The sequence below is a fragment of the Lethenteron reissneri genome, chromosome 46 (assembly GCF_015708825.2).
Source record: "Lethenteron reissneri isolate LAM-NWPU_2019-01 chromosome 46, ASM1570882v1, whole genome shotgun sequence".
NCBI classification, from domain to species: Eukaryota; Metazoa; Chordata; class Hyperoartia; order Petromyzontiformes; family Petromyzontidae; genus Lethenteron; species Lethenteron reissneri.
In genome coordinates this window covers 2,361,647-2,374,311 of record NC_083824.1, presented here as the reverse complement: position 1 = coordinate 2,374,311, position 12,665 = coordinate 2,361,647, and the positions used below count along the sequence as shown (strand labels likewise).

The 12,665-nt window shown below is 54.8% G+C and overlaps 1 protein-coding gene across 1 annotated transcript in view; it reads right to left on the bottom strand.

Moving 5' to 3' along the window:
• FBN2 (fibrillin 2) overlaps positions 1 to 12,665 on the bottom strand; it is a 63,468-nt gene that overhangs the window by 27,582 nt on the left and 23,221 nt on the right. The window contains 12 exon segments of the mRNA XM_061570592.1: positions 329 to 454; positions 1,982 to 2,098; positions 3,616 to 3,687; positions 3,821 to 3,982; positions 5,238 to 5,360; positions 8,091 to 8,213; positions 8,532 to 8,657; positions 9,161 to 9,286; positions 10,116 to 10,238; positions 10,636 to 10,761; positions 11,332 to 11,457; positions 12,459 to 12,581. Of these exon segments, the coding sequence (XP_061426576.1) occupies positions 329 to 454; positions 1,982 to 2,098; positions 3,616 to 3,687; positions 3,821 to 3,982; positions 5,238 to 5,360; positions 8,091 to 8,213; positions 8,532 to 8,657; positions 9,161 to 9,286; positions 10,116 to 10,238; positions 10,636 to 10,761; positions 11,332 to 11,457; positions 12,459 to 12,581 (1,473 nt within the window).

Below are 12,665 nucleotides of genomic sequence, written 5' to 3'. Positions count from 1 at the left end.
AGCAGGATTCCAACACGGGTCGCTGGGTTCATAGTGCAGTGCGCTAACCGCTGCACTACCGCTCCCCACACGCACAACAACAGAGACCCACACACACACACGCGAAGCAAGTAACAGACACCCACTCTAGTCATATAGCCATGCACAAGGTGGTTTAGTATCACATTGAATATTTTATCTCGGGGTATCAAACCCCAACCCTTTTCCGGGGGGGGGGGGGGGGTGCATATTTTCTGGAACTCAGCTGCGGACAGCTCCCCCACCCCCGCACGTAGACACAAGAAGCGGACGAACCGGCCCTCCGGCACTGGCAGCGGCCGACTCTTACCCATGCAGCTGTTGCCTCCGTGCACCTGCACGTAGTCGGAGGGGCACACGCAGGTGTAGTTGCCCAGCGTGTTGTAGCACGTGCCCGGGCCGCACACGCCGGGGCTCCGCGAGCACTCGTCGATGTCTGCCTCCGACAAACGAGAGGGACGGAGATTACGGCGTGCAGCCTCGGGCGGACGCTTAGAGGGGGGTGCGTTGAAATACGCGAGCGGTTGGTTAACAAAAATTATAATATCCTGTATTGAGCTTGGAAAGCGTCACTTAAGTGTCAAAAATTTTTTTCTTTCCGGGGGGCCGTCAACTCAATGGGAACGGCAGGGCAGGGTGGAGGGAGCTTTGCCAATTCCATCTCCATTTGTATTTTGCGTTTTGCGGCACCGCGTTGGCGGGTGTTACCTCCCGGTACGCAGGAGGTCGTGAGTTCGATCCCGACCCTGACACCTTTTTTTATATATGGAGTTCGCGGCGTCTCTCTCCCCGTGGTGACATGGATTCTTCTCCGGGTCCTCCGGTTTTTCCCTCCACATTTAGAATGAACGTGCATTTAGCGTATTTTGGCTGCTATAAATTTCTACGTGATAATACGCCACTTCGTTGAGCTATCATTTGCGGCCAGGGTCACTTCTGAAAAAGAGCTGTATATCTCAGTGGGCCTTAATTGGTAACATAGAAATAGTTTCGTCTCGTTTTTAGTTTATTTGGGAGGAAACTGGAGAACCCGGAGAGAATGCAACATGGCCTCTCCAAAGGTTCAACACAAATGGATTCAAGAACCCACTTGCTATACTGCCCAATTATTGGAGCACCGATATGGTGAGGTATCATATCCCTCCTGGTACGCAGCAAGTCGTGAGTTCAATCCTGGACCCTGGCGATGCCTGTTATATATTTGGAGTCCGCGTGTTCTCTTTCCCCGTGGTGGTAATGTGGATTTTCTCCGGGTCCCTGCGGTATTGCCACCCACCACATCAACACACTTTTTAACACATGAGTTAATGATGACTGTCACCCTGCTGCTGCTCTATATAAGAACGGGAGACACAGCAGAGCCTCACCATTCTGGCGAATTGCCCGATGATGCTGGATGCAATTACCAGCGAAACGTCGTACTCAAATTGTAAATGTTGTGGCTTCAACACACCGGTGGGCTAAAGCAACTATTTGTCTTTGTCAACGTGACACATTTTTACTGATTGGCCGTGTCGGGTGGTGGAGGGTTACGACACATTTATAAATAACGCGATCTAAACCCAAAAACGTTGATTATGGACATCAACACGCGTTTAGATTACGTGATGAACATACAAGCCACTTGTGTGTGGCCAGATCGCCTCTGAAAAATAACTAATAGCTCAGTGGGCTTTAGCTGGTAAATAAAATAGCTTAGTTTCAGCTTATAGCATGGCTATCTCGGCTGTTCAGTGGCCTAGCGAGTTTCGTGGTTAACAAATCGGTGCACGATACACCGAATCCTTACCACCGGAGTCTAGGGTCAGCGTGCCGCGCAAGCGAGTACCGATTACGTTGGCGCTCGCTCGTTTTATGATCTCCCTTCACGCCCGCGAGTTCGGTCGAAACGCACGAGCCGAGAGATTGCGCGGGACGGGCGCGGGATGGGCGCACAAGCAGGGCGGCAACGCGCGGTACGCACCTTCGCAGATGCGCTCGTTCCGGAAGTACCCAGGCGGGCACACGCACATGTACGTTCCAAACGTGTTCACGCAGTTCCCACCCTGGCACAGCCCTGGCAGCTCCTGGCACTCGTCGAATGTCTGCACGGATGGCACACACACAGACACACAAAGGCAGAGATCCCCCGTATAGCCTTGGAACAACTTGTTGGGGCAAGTGCTGTTAGCAAGCACCTATGAAGGCCGGCACGGTACATGAGGGGGTGGGTGGCCAGCGCCACGTCCGGCCGCCTTTGTCTCCCCAGTGCTGATGTTTACACAACGTGCCAGGTACTCAATTAAGGCAGAGTCGACGTAGGGGAGGCACAGGACACGTTCAGATATTCGCCACTGTTCTTTGGCCGTGAGGGGGAAGGGAATTCGGGTGACCGGATTCGTAGCGGAATGCGCTAACTGTTGCGCGACCACTTGTTGTCCTTCCCCGCACCTCCGATGATCTCGGTTGGCTACGTGCGGTGGCTACGTGCGGTGGCTACGTGCGGTGGCTACGTGCGGTGGCTACGTGCGGTGGCTACGTGCGGTGGCTACGTGCGGTGCAAAAGAAGTTCAACATAAATACAACACACACAAGTGGCACCTTCGCACGGGCAACAACGAATCATAGCAACAGCGTTGTGAAGCGTCAGGCAACTCGAAATTGGCCCCGCTAAGTAACATCATGTGCTATGAAAGTGAAAGCAAAGCGGAGTTCGAATCGCAATCTGTGATAGCAGCCCTGTAGTCCGTAACGTATCTGTCTTTGCTGCAGTGCGGCCATCATACAAATATAGTCCCGTATAAATTGTATTTACGAAGAATTTAATTGCAGCTGCAACAAAAACTAATTTTCCGTCTCCCAATTTAACTCCGTTCGTTCCCTTGGCGCCGTGGCAGGAGGGGAAGAAAATTCCAAATTTGGAATTTGCGCAGCTGGACGTGTCTGTGGGCCCTTGGCCTTCATCATCACGACCAGGGACACCAAACTTTTATATAATCTCTTCAACAAACCCACCGCATACGTCAAAAAACACCAAATTTAGAATTGCCAGAGATGGAAGTCAACCAACATGAAGTGAACGTAATTGGGTATTTTTTGTGTAGTCGTTAGTGGCGGGGCTGAGACCATCAACTCACTACACTTGAGGACCGGTTTAATCACAGGCAGCAGCTGCCTGCAATTCGAATCCCAGATCTCAGCGGTGATGACTCAGCCAGGATCTCAGGCAACCCAGAATCTCAGCGGTGCCTTCTCAGCCAGGATCTCAGCGGTGCCAACTCAGCCAGGATCCCAGTGGGTCCAACTCAGCCAGGATCTCAGGGAACCCAGAATCTCAGCGGTGCCTTCTCAGCCAGGATCCCAGTAGTTCCAACTCAGCCAGGATCCCAGCGAACCCCGAATCTCAGCGGTGCCAACTAGGTCAGCATCCCAGCGTTTGTGACCTCTGACCCAACCTGGTCAACCTTCCACCTCTTATTGACAGTGATGGCTGAGATCCAAATTCAAAGCAAGGATTTCATGTGGCACTGGCTCAGTCTCTGACAAAGTAGTAGCCCCATTGGGCCACCCGGCCAACTTCTGTCCAAGGCATGTTAAATGTAAACGTAGAATAAGTGTTACCTTCCAGGATGACTGTGATTGGATTTGGCCTGAAGCCCTCTCCTCCGGGACACAGGGTCTTGTACTCATCTGTGGAATGCAGCAGCAGCAGCAGTAGCAGCATTGAGCAGGGTCACAGGAAGCACTGTGAGCAGGAACAAAGCCTGTCTGTAAGGCCCCTTTACACGTGGGAGGCCGGACCCATGAGCTCGTGCCCTCTGACCTGTGCTGGAGACTGGGCAGATCTCGCAGGGGTTTCCCCAGGCGCGTCCCAGCGAGCAGCAGCAGGAGGCACGCGTCACCCCGACGCCGATCTCCGCGCTGCAGCTGAACCCCCCGTCGCCTCGCGGCTCTGGCTCAAAGAAGCAGCTTCCCACGCGCGTGTCTGTGGCACAAGGACAAAGATCCCCGTATTTAGCCTTGAACAGACTGTTGGGGCAGGTGCTGTTAAGGAGCGCCTATGAAGGCCGCAATGGCGTAGGAAGGGGTGGTGTGGCCAAAGCCAAGTCCGGCCACTTTGTTTACCCAGATATGATGTTTTACACACCACATCGGGTACTTAATTTAGGCTGCGTTAACCTAGGGGAGGCCCAGGACAGGTTCAGATATTCGCTGTCCCTTTTTTCGGTCGTGAGCAGGAATCGAACCCGGGTAGCAGAGTTCGTAGCTTGGCGCACAAACAACCACACTTTCGCTACACTACCGCTCCTCGCACCAACACAATGCACGTACACTTGCACATGTACACAAGCGCCTATATATTTTGCACTTACACAAAATCACAATGCAGGGGCGTGCACGTGCGTACGCACAGGAATACAGACGTGCGCTCACACGCATGCACGCACACAGAGGCAGGCTTAAGTTTGGCGTGTCACAGCTGTACGGTCTGGGCCAAATTCATATCCAGGTGCGAGTGTGGACAGGCGGACTCGGCTATGAAGTAGGTCAGGACGTACACGTGCACACGAATGCCTGCACGCTCGCCTAGGACGCATCTCCTTGACTGATCACAGGCCACGCAAGCCCGGTCACGCGGTGAAATTAAAAAAAAACATAGGCATTCTGAATCTGGGGGGAAGAAGTATGTGAAAACGATTAACGAAATCACAAACACTTGGCGGAGGCCAAGGATGACAAAGCACAGATGTCCACGGTGAGGCCGAGGGAGCGTCGCCGAGCTTGGCCTCGTTTCGGCGCGACGAGCGCCGGGGGCCACGCGGTCCGCGACGAGGAGGCCCGTCATCATTGCTGCACCGTCGGCCTTCGTCTACCGCAGCCTTCTTCATTGCAAGGCCCGCAAGCCGCTGGTGGCCCCCTGGTGGCCTCTAGTGCGGCCCCTGACGTGCGGCCCCCGACAATGCACGTGACGAAAGCCCCCGTCATCGTCGTGCTGCTGTTAAACCCCAATGGTTTCAAATGTGTGGCGGCCCTCACGCTGTGATGATGTCTTATCGGCGAAAGTGGCCCCCCCCCACCTCTGAAAATGTTAGCGTAGAACACTGGCCTATGCCTCGTCGAAAACGCCGCTGCTCACGTCGGGAACTGGCCGGAATCAAGAACAGGAGTCAAAAGTGCAGAGCAAAAACAAACGCGAGGCCGGCGCGCGGCGAGGAGCGACCCGCCCCGTCGGTACGCACCGACGCAGCCCACGCCCGTGGGGTTGAGCTCAAAGTCGGGCGGGCAGTTGCAGATGTAGCTGCCCGGCGTGTTGGCGCAGATGCCGTTGATGCAGTTCACCGGGTCCCCGCACTCGTTCACATCTGCGAGCGGGAGAACGCACGAGCAGAGGACGTCCTCCGTCAGCGGATGGCGGGGGAGAGCGGGGGGGCGGGGGGGTGGAGGACTCGCTGCGTAATACTCTACGAGGCAACGCCTCAGCCGGCTTGCTCTCTATCCTTGCGCATGATGGCAGCAACACATCCAGGAGCTAAAATGCCGATGTCAAGGTCGGCGAGCCACGGTGAGAGGGCTTTAGGAGAGAGAGTCGGTGTCATTATTTTTCTGCGGCCCGTCATCCTCTGTCGAAGGAACGCAGAACACGGCGGCTTGAACTTTACGGTCCACAGTTTTGGTTTGCACGGCCACGTTCGCACTGCTGTGGCTCGCGCCTTTAAATGTCCCTGTTGGGTGGGAGACGGTAGAGCCTCGAGTCACCTCAAACACAACTCGTGCCGTCATCGGGGCGAAATGCACGTCGTTAATTCGAATATAGAAACGATCGGTAGGAGCCGGTTCATTTGCAGGTACCGGTAGGTGGGTGATTTCTTTGCCGGCGGTTATTTTGTCCACGGTGTTCGTGTAAAGTAGAAAATAGGCAGCCTTCGTCGCGTCTTACTGCGAGCCAAAGCAAATCTTCAAACGTTTGGCACGTTTAGTATTCGTGCCACGTGCACGCAGCGAGGCCACCGCGAAGACGCTACAGCACCGCCTGGAACATTCGCGAAATATTCACGCGGCGCACTGCGTATAAATCAAGTTGTAGTTGAACGTAATTGCGATTTCATTGCTTTTTTTCTCTCCCATCCTTAGCGTGCGCACTGCTGCACAATTCCTCGCGCCATTCAACCGATTTAATCAAAGGAAGTCCCAGCAAGTTTAATTGTGCCGCAGTGAACGTAGTTCAACATTTCTATTTAGTTAAAATTGGATCTCTATTCCCTCGCAGCTGCATTGCTCGTGGTGTCACAGCGGGCGCACGCACACGCGCGCAGGACAGCCTGGCGCTCGCTTGATTTTCCAAATTAACGAGCCTCCGTGGTTTGCATACAATAAGCACAACATTGGTCTGATCTCGCAGAGGCGTATAAGACGAAGATCCCCCGTGTAGCCTTAACAGACCGTTGGGACAAGTGCTGATTAGTGAGCACCAATGAAGGCCGGCAACTGTGGCACACGAGGGGGGGGTGGCCAGCGCCACACTCGACCGCCTTTGTCTCCCTAGTAACGATGTTTACACGTCGTACCAGGTGCTCATTTCGAAGCCGAGTCAACCTAGGGGGGGGCCCAGGACCGATTCAGGTAATCGCCACCGGCGGTGGCCGTGAGCGGGGAATCGAACTCGGCGCGCCGGATTCACAGCGCAGCAGCGCTAACCGCTGCTGCGCTAACCGCAGCAGCGCTAACCACAGCAGCGCTAACCGCAGCAGCGCTAACCGCAGCAGCGCCGCCGCTCCCCACATAGCCGCACCCGAGCACAGAGGCCTCCAGCACGACGCTACGTCTACGAACATCGGGGGCGCGCCACCATTGTTCCATGTGCTCCGAAAACATCACTCATCCAGCGTGTCGCTTCCAAAAAACTAAATATAATGTTTTCAATTGGAGGCAGAGCGATGGAATCAGCTCGTGCGCAGGCGCCAGGTGAATTGCTACGCCGCAGGATCGTGAGCGGCAGCTGGCGGCCTGGGGGAAGGCCTTCATCCAGCAGCGGAGTGGCCATGGCTGGAGAGTTTACATATATATTTAGATATTACATCTATTGGACCTTTTTGCCAGTTTCAAAATGATGAAGAAATAACAATCGGCTTCACCCTTTCTGGCAATAACACAGGTGTTCAGATGTTCAAACACCAAGTAGACAACACACACCGATTACAAGGCATCAAGTCTGCATTAACCACACGTGCTTATGCAAACAAACATTCTCTGATATTCTATGCAATGTCTTTAAAACTGATTGGCCTACACCAGAGACAGCCTTATTTTGTATACCCTTGCAATCGGTGTTGTCTGTGTGGCGATTGAGCATCTGAACACCTCCTGTGTTATTGCCAGCAAGGGTGAAGCCGATTCTTCTTTTGTCACCATATAAATCTCACCGAGAAAAATCCCTTGTGATGGAACATCCCGTCTGCGAGGGGTGTCCGAGGTGTTGTTTGACACCCGATGATGATGTGCATGCAGACATTTTAAAAACGATGATGACAATGACGACGATGAACAGTCTGAAATAACCTGAATTCGATTAAAAATCCAACTTACTCTGCCTTGTTTGTGGAGAGCTTCTATCCTTCGGTGGCCCCGGCACAGAGCTATATATTCTTTGGTATTCTCATAAATGTTATCGATGGCAATAACAAAAAATGTATTTCAACTCGTAACGTGCACGGTATTCTCTCGGTCTCGATGAGGGAGGGCAACTACTCAGAGGTGCGAGTACTCCATCGACAGTGAACCCATCGGCTCGCTGCGCCTGCGAACCCGGTTTAATAACAACGGTCTAATAACGACGCCGGTTTAATAACGACAGTCTAAGTTTCGACGGTTTAATAACGACGGTCTAATAACGGCGCCGGTTTAATATCGACAGTCTAGTTTCGACGGTTTAATAACAACGGTCTAATAACGACGCCGGTTTAATAACGACAGTCTAGTAACGACGGTTTAATAACGACGGTCTAATAACGACGCCGGTTTAATAACGACGATGGGCCGAGGGGTAATTGTGGCACAACGGAGCCCGGGGACCCAGCGGTGCCGTGCCGACGCACCGGTGCAGTTCCCTCCGCTGTGGTCCAGCTCGTAGCCGTCGTCGCACACGCAGCGGAACGTCCCCGGCAGGTTCTGGCACGAGCCGAACACGCAGATGTTGTGGAACGCGCACTCGTCGATGTCTGTTGTGGGGGGGGGGGGGGGGGGGGTGGGCGGCGGGGGGAGAGGGGGGTTAGCACGAAGAGTCACTCACTAGCACCGCACTCGGCCCGCGGGGGGCGAGGGGGTGAGGGGGGTGAGGGGGGCGAGGGGGTGAGGGGGGCGAGGGGGTGAGGGGGGCGAGGGGGTGAGGGGGGCGAGGGGGTGAGGGGGGCGAGGGGGCGAGGGTGTGAGGGGGGCGAGGGGGCGAGGGGGCAGGGGGTGAGGGGGGCGAGGGGGCGAGGGGGGTGAGGGAGGCGAGGGGGTGAGGGGGGCGAGGGGGGGGCGACGGCACGACGTACCCTGGCAGGCCTTGCTGTCTTCGCTGGGAGCGAAGCCCATCTCGCACTCGCAGCGGTAGCCGCCCGGCGCGTTCAGACACTGCCCGTTCTCGCACAGGTCCACGTTGTCGGCACACTCGTCCATGTCTAGATCGCGGGGGGAGGGAGGGAGGGGAGAGCGGTACCGGCATTGTGACGTCGTCGGAACTTTCCAACGCGCAGCGACCCCCCAGCGAAGAGGGAGCGGAGAATCACCGCCGTGGAAAAGGAAAACCTTCCAGAGAATTCTGAACGTTTCCGTGTGAAGAGCAATGCAACGGACGAGGAAGGAAGCCCTGACAAAGAAATCGAGGCTACTAATTCAGGCAAATGTGCAGTGCGGGGAAACTACAATATTTCGGAGGCGACTTGACCAGGATGGCGACGGAGGGAACTCTGGAGGGACCTCGTGCAAGGGGATCTGGCTGGAGGTCAATCGTCAAAGCGCCGGACGGGCTGGAAGCTATCTCCGTTGAACGACGCTCGCGGCGGACACCGAGAAGCGGAGAGGCCATTGCGAGGGGACATCAACTGCCACAAGAGCCAAGGAGAGAGGCAAGCAGCGGGCCAGGTGGATTGGCGATCGAGAGTGGAGCGCCGGGAGGCCCGACCTGAGCAGGAGTGGCCGTCCCCAGAGAAGCCGTCCTTGCACACGCAGCGGAACGAGCCCGGCGTGTTCACGCAGTCGGCACTCGCGCTGCACTTGTGCGTCCCGTTGGTGCTGCACTCGTCCACGTCTGCGGTGGAGCACGCGCAAACGTGCGCACAACAACGCACACACACATACGCACACACACGTACGCACACACGTACGCACACACACGTGCGCACACACACGTACGCACACACACGCGCGCACACACACGTACGCACACACACGTGCGCACACACACGAATACAATAACATAGATGCAAAGATCCCCCATATAGCCTTTAGCTGACTGTTGAGATAAGTTAGCGAGTAGCACCTATGAAGGCCCGCACGGCACACGAGGGGGTGGGTGGACAGCACCACGCTCGGCCGCCGGCCTTTGCCTCGCCGGTGCGGATGTTTACACTGGCGCACCACGTAATCATTTAAGGCCGAGTCGACCTAAGGAAGGCTCAGAACCAGTTCAGATATTCGTCACCGATGTTGGCAGTGAGCGAGAATCGAACTTTGACACACACGCGCACACGCACGCACGCGCGAGCAAAAATTTCCACTTGAGCAGAGGACTTACCCTGGTACATGTCTACATATTCATACACAATTACAAATATACAGAATATAAACTTAATATCTTTAATGTTTACAGCTACGTTTATAATGCCCCTTGCTTTACACCTGTGCGTGCTTTTGCACGAGGAGCTGGGTCTGAGAAGCAAGGCCTGGAGGCCTCGGGGCAGAATGCCATGTGGGGCCCCCTTATAGGCCCGTTGTGGGGCTCTCTTTTGTTGGGAGGTCTGGGGATAAGTTCCCCATTCACTCCCCCCCCCCCCCCCCCCCATTCTCTGCGTGGCCCCCGTTGACGGAGCTGCAGGTCTCCGGGGTCTCCGGGGTCACACGGTCTCGGGGGTTCTTACCGTGACAACGCGTCCCGTCTCCATCCCAGCCATCGTTGCACACGCAACGGAAGCCTCCGAGCACGTTGCTGCACTCGGCGTTCACGTCGCAGTTGTGGGCTCCGATCTCGCACTCGTCCACGTCTAGGCCCGGGGAAGGGAGGACGCGAGAGAGGCGGTTATCCGCTTCGACACGTAATAACACAGTCGCGTTTTTGGTCCATCGGCCTATTGAATACATGTTTTGCAAGTAGCAATCGTTTAAACAGGCAAAACCTCTGGGCCTGTTTTGACTTTCCGAGTCCTAGCGGAGGCATGGCTTCGTAGACAAATGCTGTGGGGTTTCTTTACAACAAGGGCGGGAGCGGCCTCCATATACACACCGTGGGGCCAGCAGTGTGACGGCTCGAAAAGCCATTTTATTTTCACGCGATGAAAACACAACGACTCGTTGCTTTACCGATTTCTTTATTACCCATGGGCCTACAACAGTGCACGACACGCACGCACGTCGCGTGCGTGTAATGCGAAGGAGCCTCACCTGTGCACCCCGACGTTCCCTTGCGCACATGGAACCCGTTCTGGCAGTGGCAGATGAAGGAGCCGCGCGTGTTCTCGCAGTCGCCGTAGAGGCAGATGTTGGGGTTGAGGTCGCACTCGTTCACATCTGCGAACCAGGTCGGGCGGGGACAGGGGGCGGGGAGCCGGGGGTCAGCGTCGGGGTCATCAAGTCTCGCGGTCATCGTACACGGATTGCGCCATGAAGAAGCTACATCCTGTTGTGTCGCACAGCGGCGGGATACACACGTCGCGTGAAACGAAACGGGTGTAAGCGGGGTGGAGGAAGAGCTAATATAGGCCAAGGTCGTGACCTGTTCTGTAGCTCACGCAGAACTTCTCTGATTTCCCCTCGCTGTGTTGCGCACGCGGGAGCCACGTTTTAACGCTTAATCAGCGACTTCTTAACCGCTGCAAATACAGGGAGCGAGCCGCTCACGAAACCAAACACAATCTGGCACGGGAACGCGTAGGAGGCGGATTTATTTCCCGCCGATTTCTTTCCTGTACTCGCGAAACCGAAACGCGCGAACGTGTTCGTGACGGCCTCGCTACGGTCCTTCGGGTCCGTTCCCCCGGCGACGACCCCGTCTATGGGGCCCGGCGACCAGCAAGGGTTACGAGCTGGACGGCCCTCGACGGAGGGGGAGAGATGCGCGGACGGACACGGTGGCCTCACCCAGGCAGATCTTCATGTCCATGGAGGCCATGAATCCGTCGTAGCAGAGGCAGCGGTAGTCGCCGGGGACGTTGGTGCACTGACCGCCCTCGCACACATCCGGGCTGTCCTCGCACTCGTCAATGTCTGGAGGAGGAGGCGGCGAGAATCGATCACGGGCAACAACACAACCGTTGATTTCAACCAGATGCCGACAACGCACCGTACATAGCCAGCCGTGCTTGATCGGAGGCGCGGGGGAATGACAACAAATTAAACACAAAGAGCAGTTTAAAAAAAATTCGTTAATGTTACAGAACATAAAAACAACAGCAGCAGCAGCGGTAAGTAGCACCTGGGTCTGCACCTCGTTTGATCAAATCTTCCTATTCTTTTTCTTCCGTATGGATATGAATTGACTATGAATTATAATAATAATGTCTACAGTGTTCGCTCACTCTCGTAGGGAGAGAACGACTCGGAGGCGCGAAGAAACACGGGCAGCAATCGCCCAAGCTCTGCGGTCCTCTGTTTATTAAGGTGTTATAGGCCAACTAAAAAATTAACCCGTAAAAACAAAGTTTTTCACTATAAATCCTTTATATGCGTGGCATCGGTTTTATTTTATTATTCATTTCTGTTTTTCTTGAGTAAGAGTTTCATTTTTATCACATTGGTATTTTAAATTAAATATAAGGAAAGTCGTATATAAGGACATTGGTTTTTGAAACGGGCAGCTAGAGTCCTCTCGTCCTCTGGCTTGAGATGGCTGCCACCTATGGGTCAGATGATTGCCTGCCACCATTAAGCAATTGGTAATTACATATAATTTTTTTTTTCCTAAAAAGTGTAAAATTTTGGACAAAAAATTTTCATGAAAATAAATTGTCACGCACAACGAGTCTGTGTGCAAAATGTCAGCTCGATTGGATCACGGGAAGTGGGTTAAAAAACGACCGAAAGATTTGCACGGTCGTAAGCGCGCAAGCAAGCAAGTGAACTTAATATAAAGGTTTTAAAAAGAGTTTACAAGTGGGAGGAAACTGGAGCACCCGGAGAAAATCCACTCACGCGAGGGGGAAACACTCTATCCCATACAGACGGAGCAGCCGGGCGATCGGTGCGGGCCAATCGGTGCGGGGCCTCACCTGCACAGGTGCGCGTGTCGGGCAGCAGGGCGAAGCCCATGTTGCAGCTGCACTCGTAGCTGCCCTCGGCATTGGCGCAGTGTGTGTCGCAGCCTCCGTTCTGGATGGTGCACTCGTCAATGTCTGCACAGCGGGAGGGAGGGCGCGCACGCAACGTGAACAACGACGCGGCGCGACGAGAGCGAGCGCGGGCGGACACGAGCACAA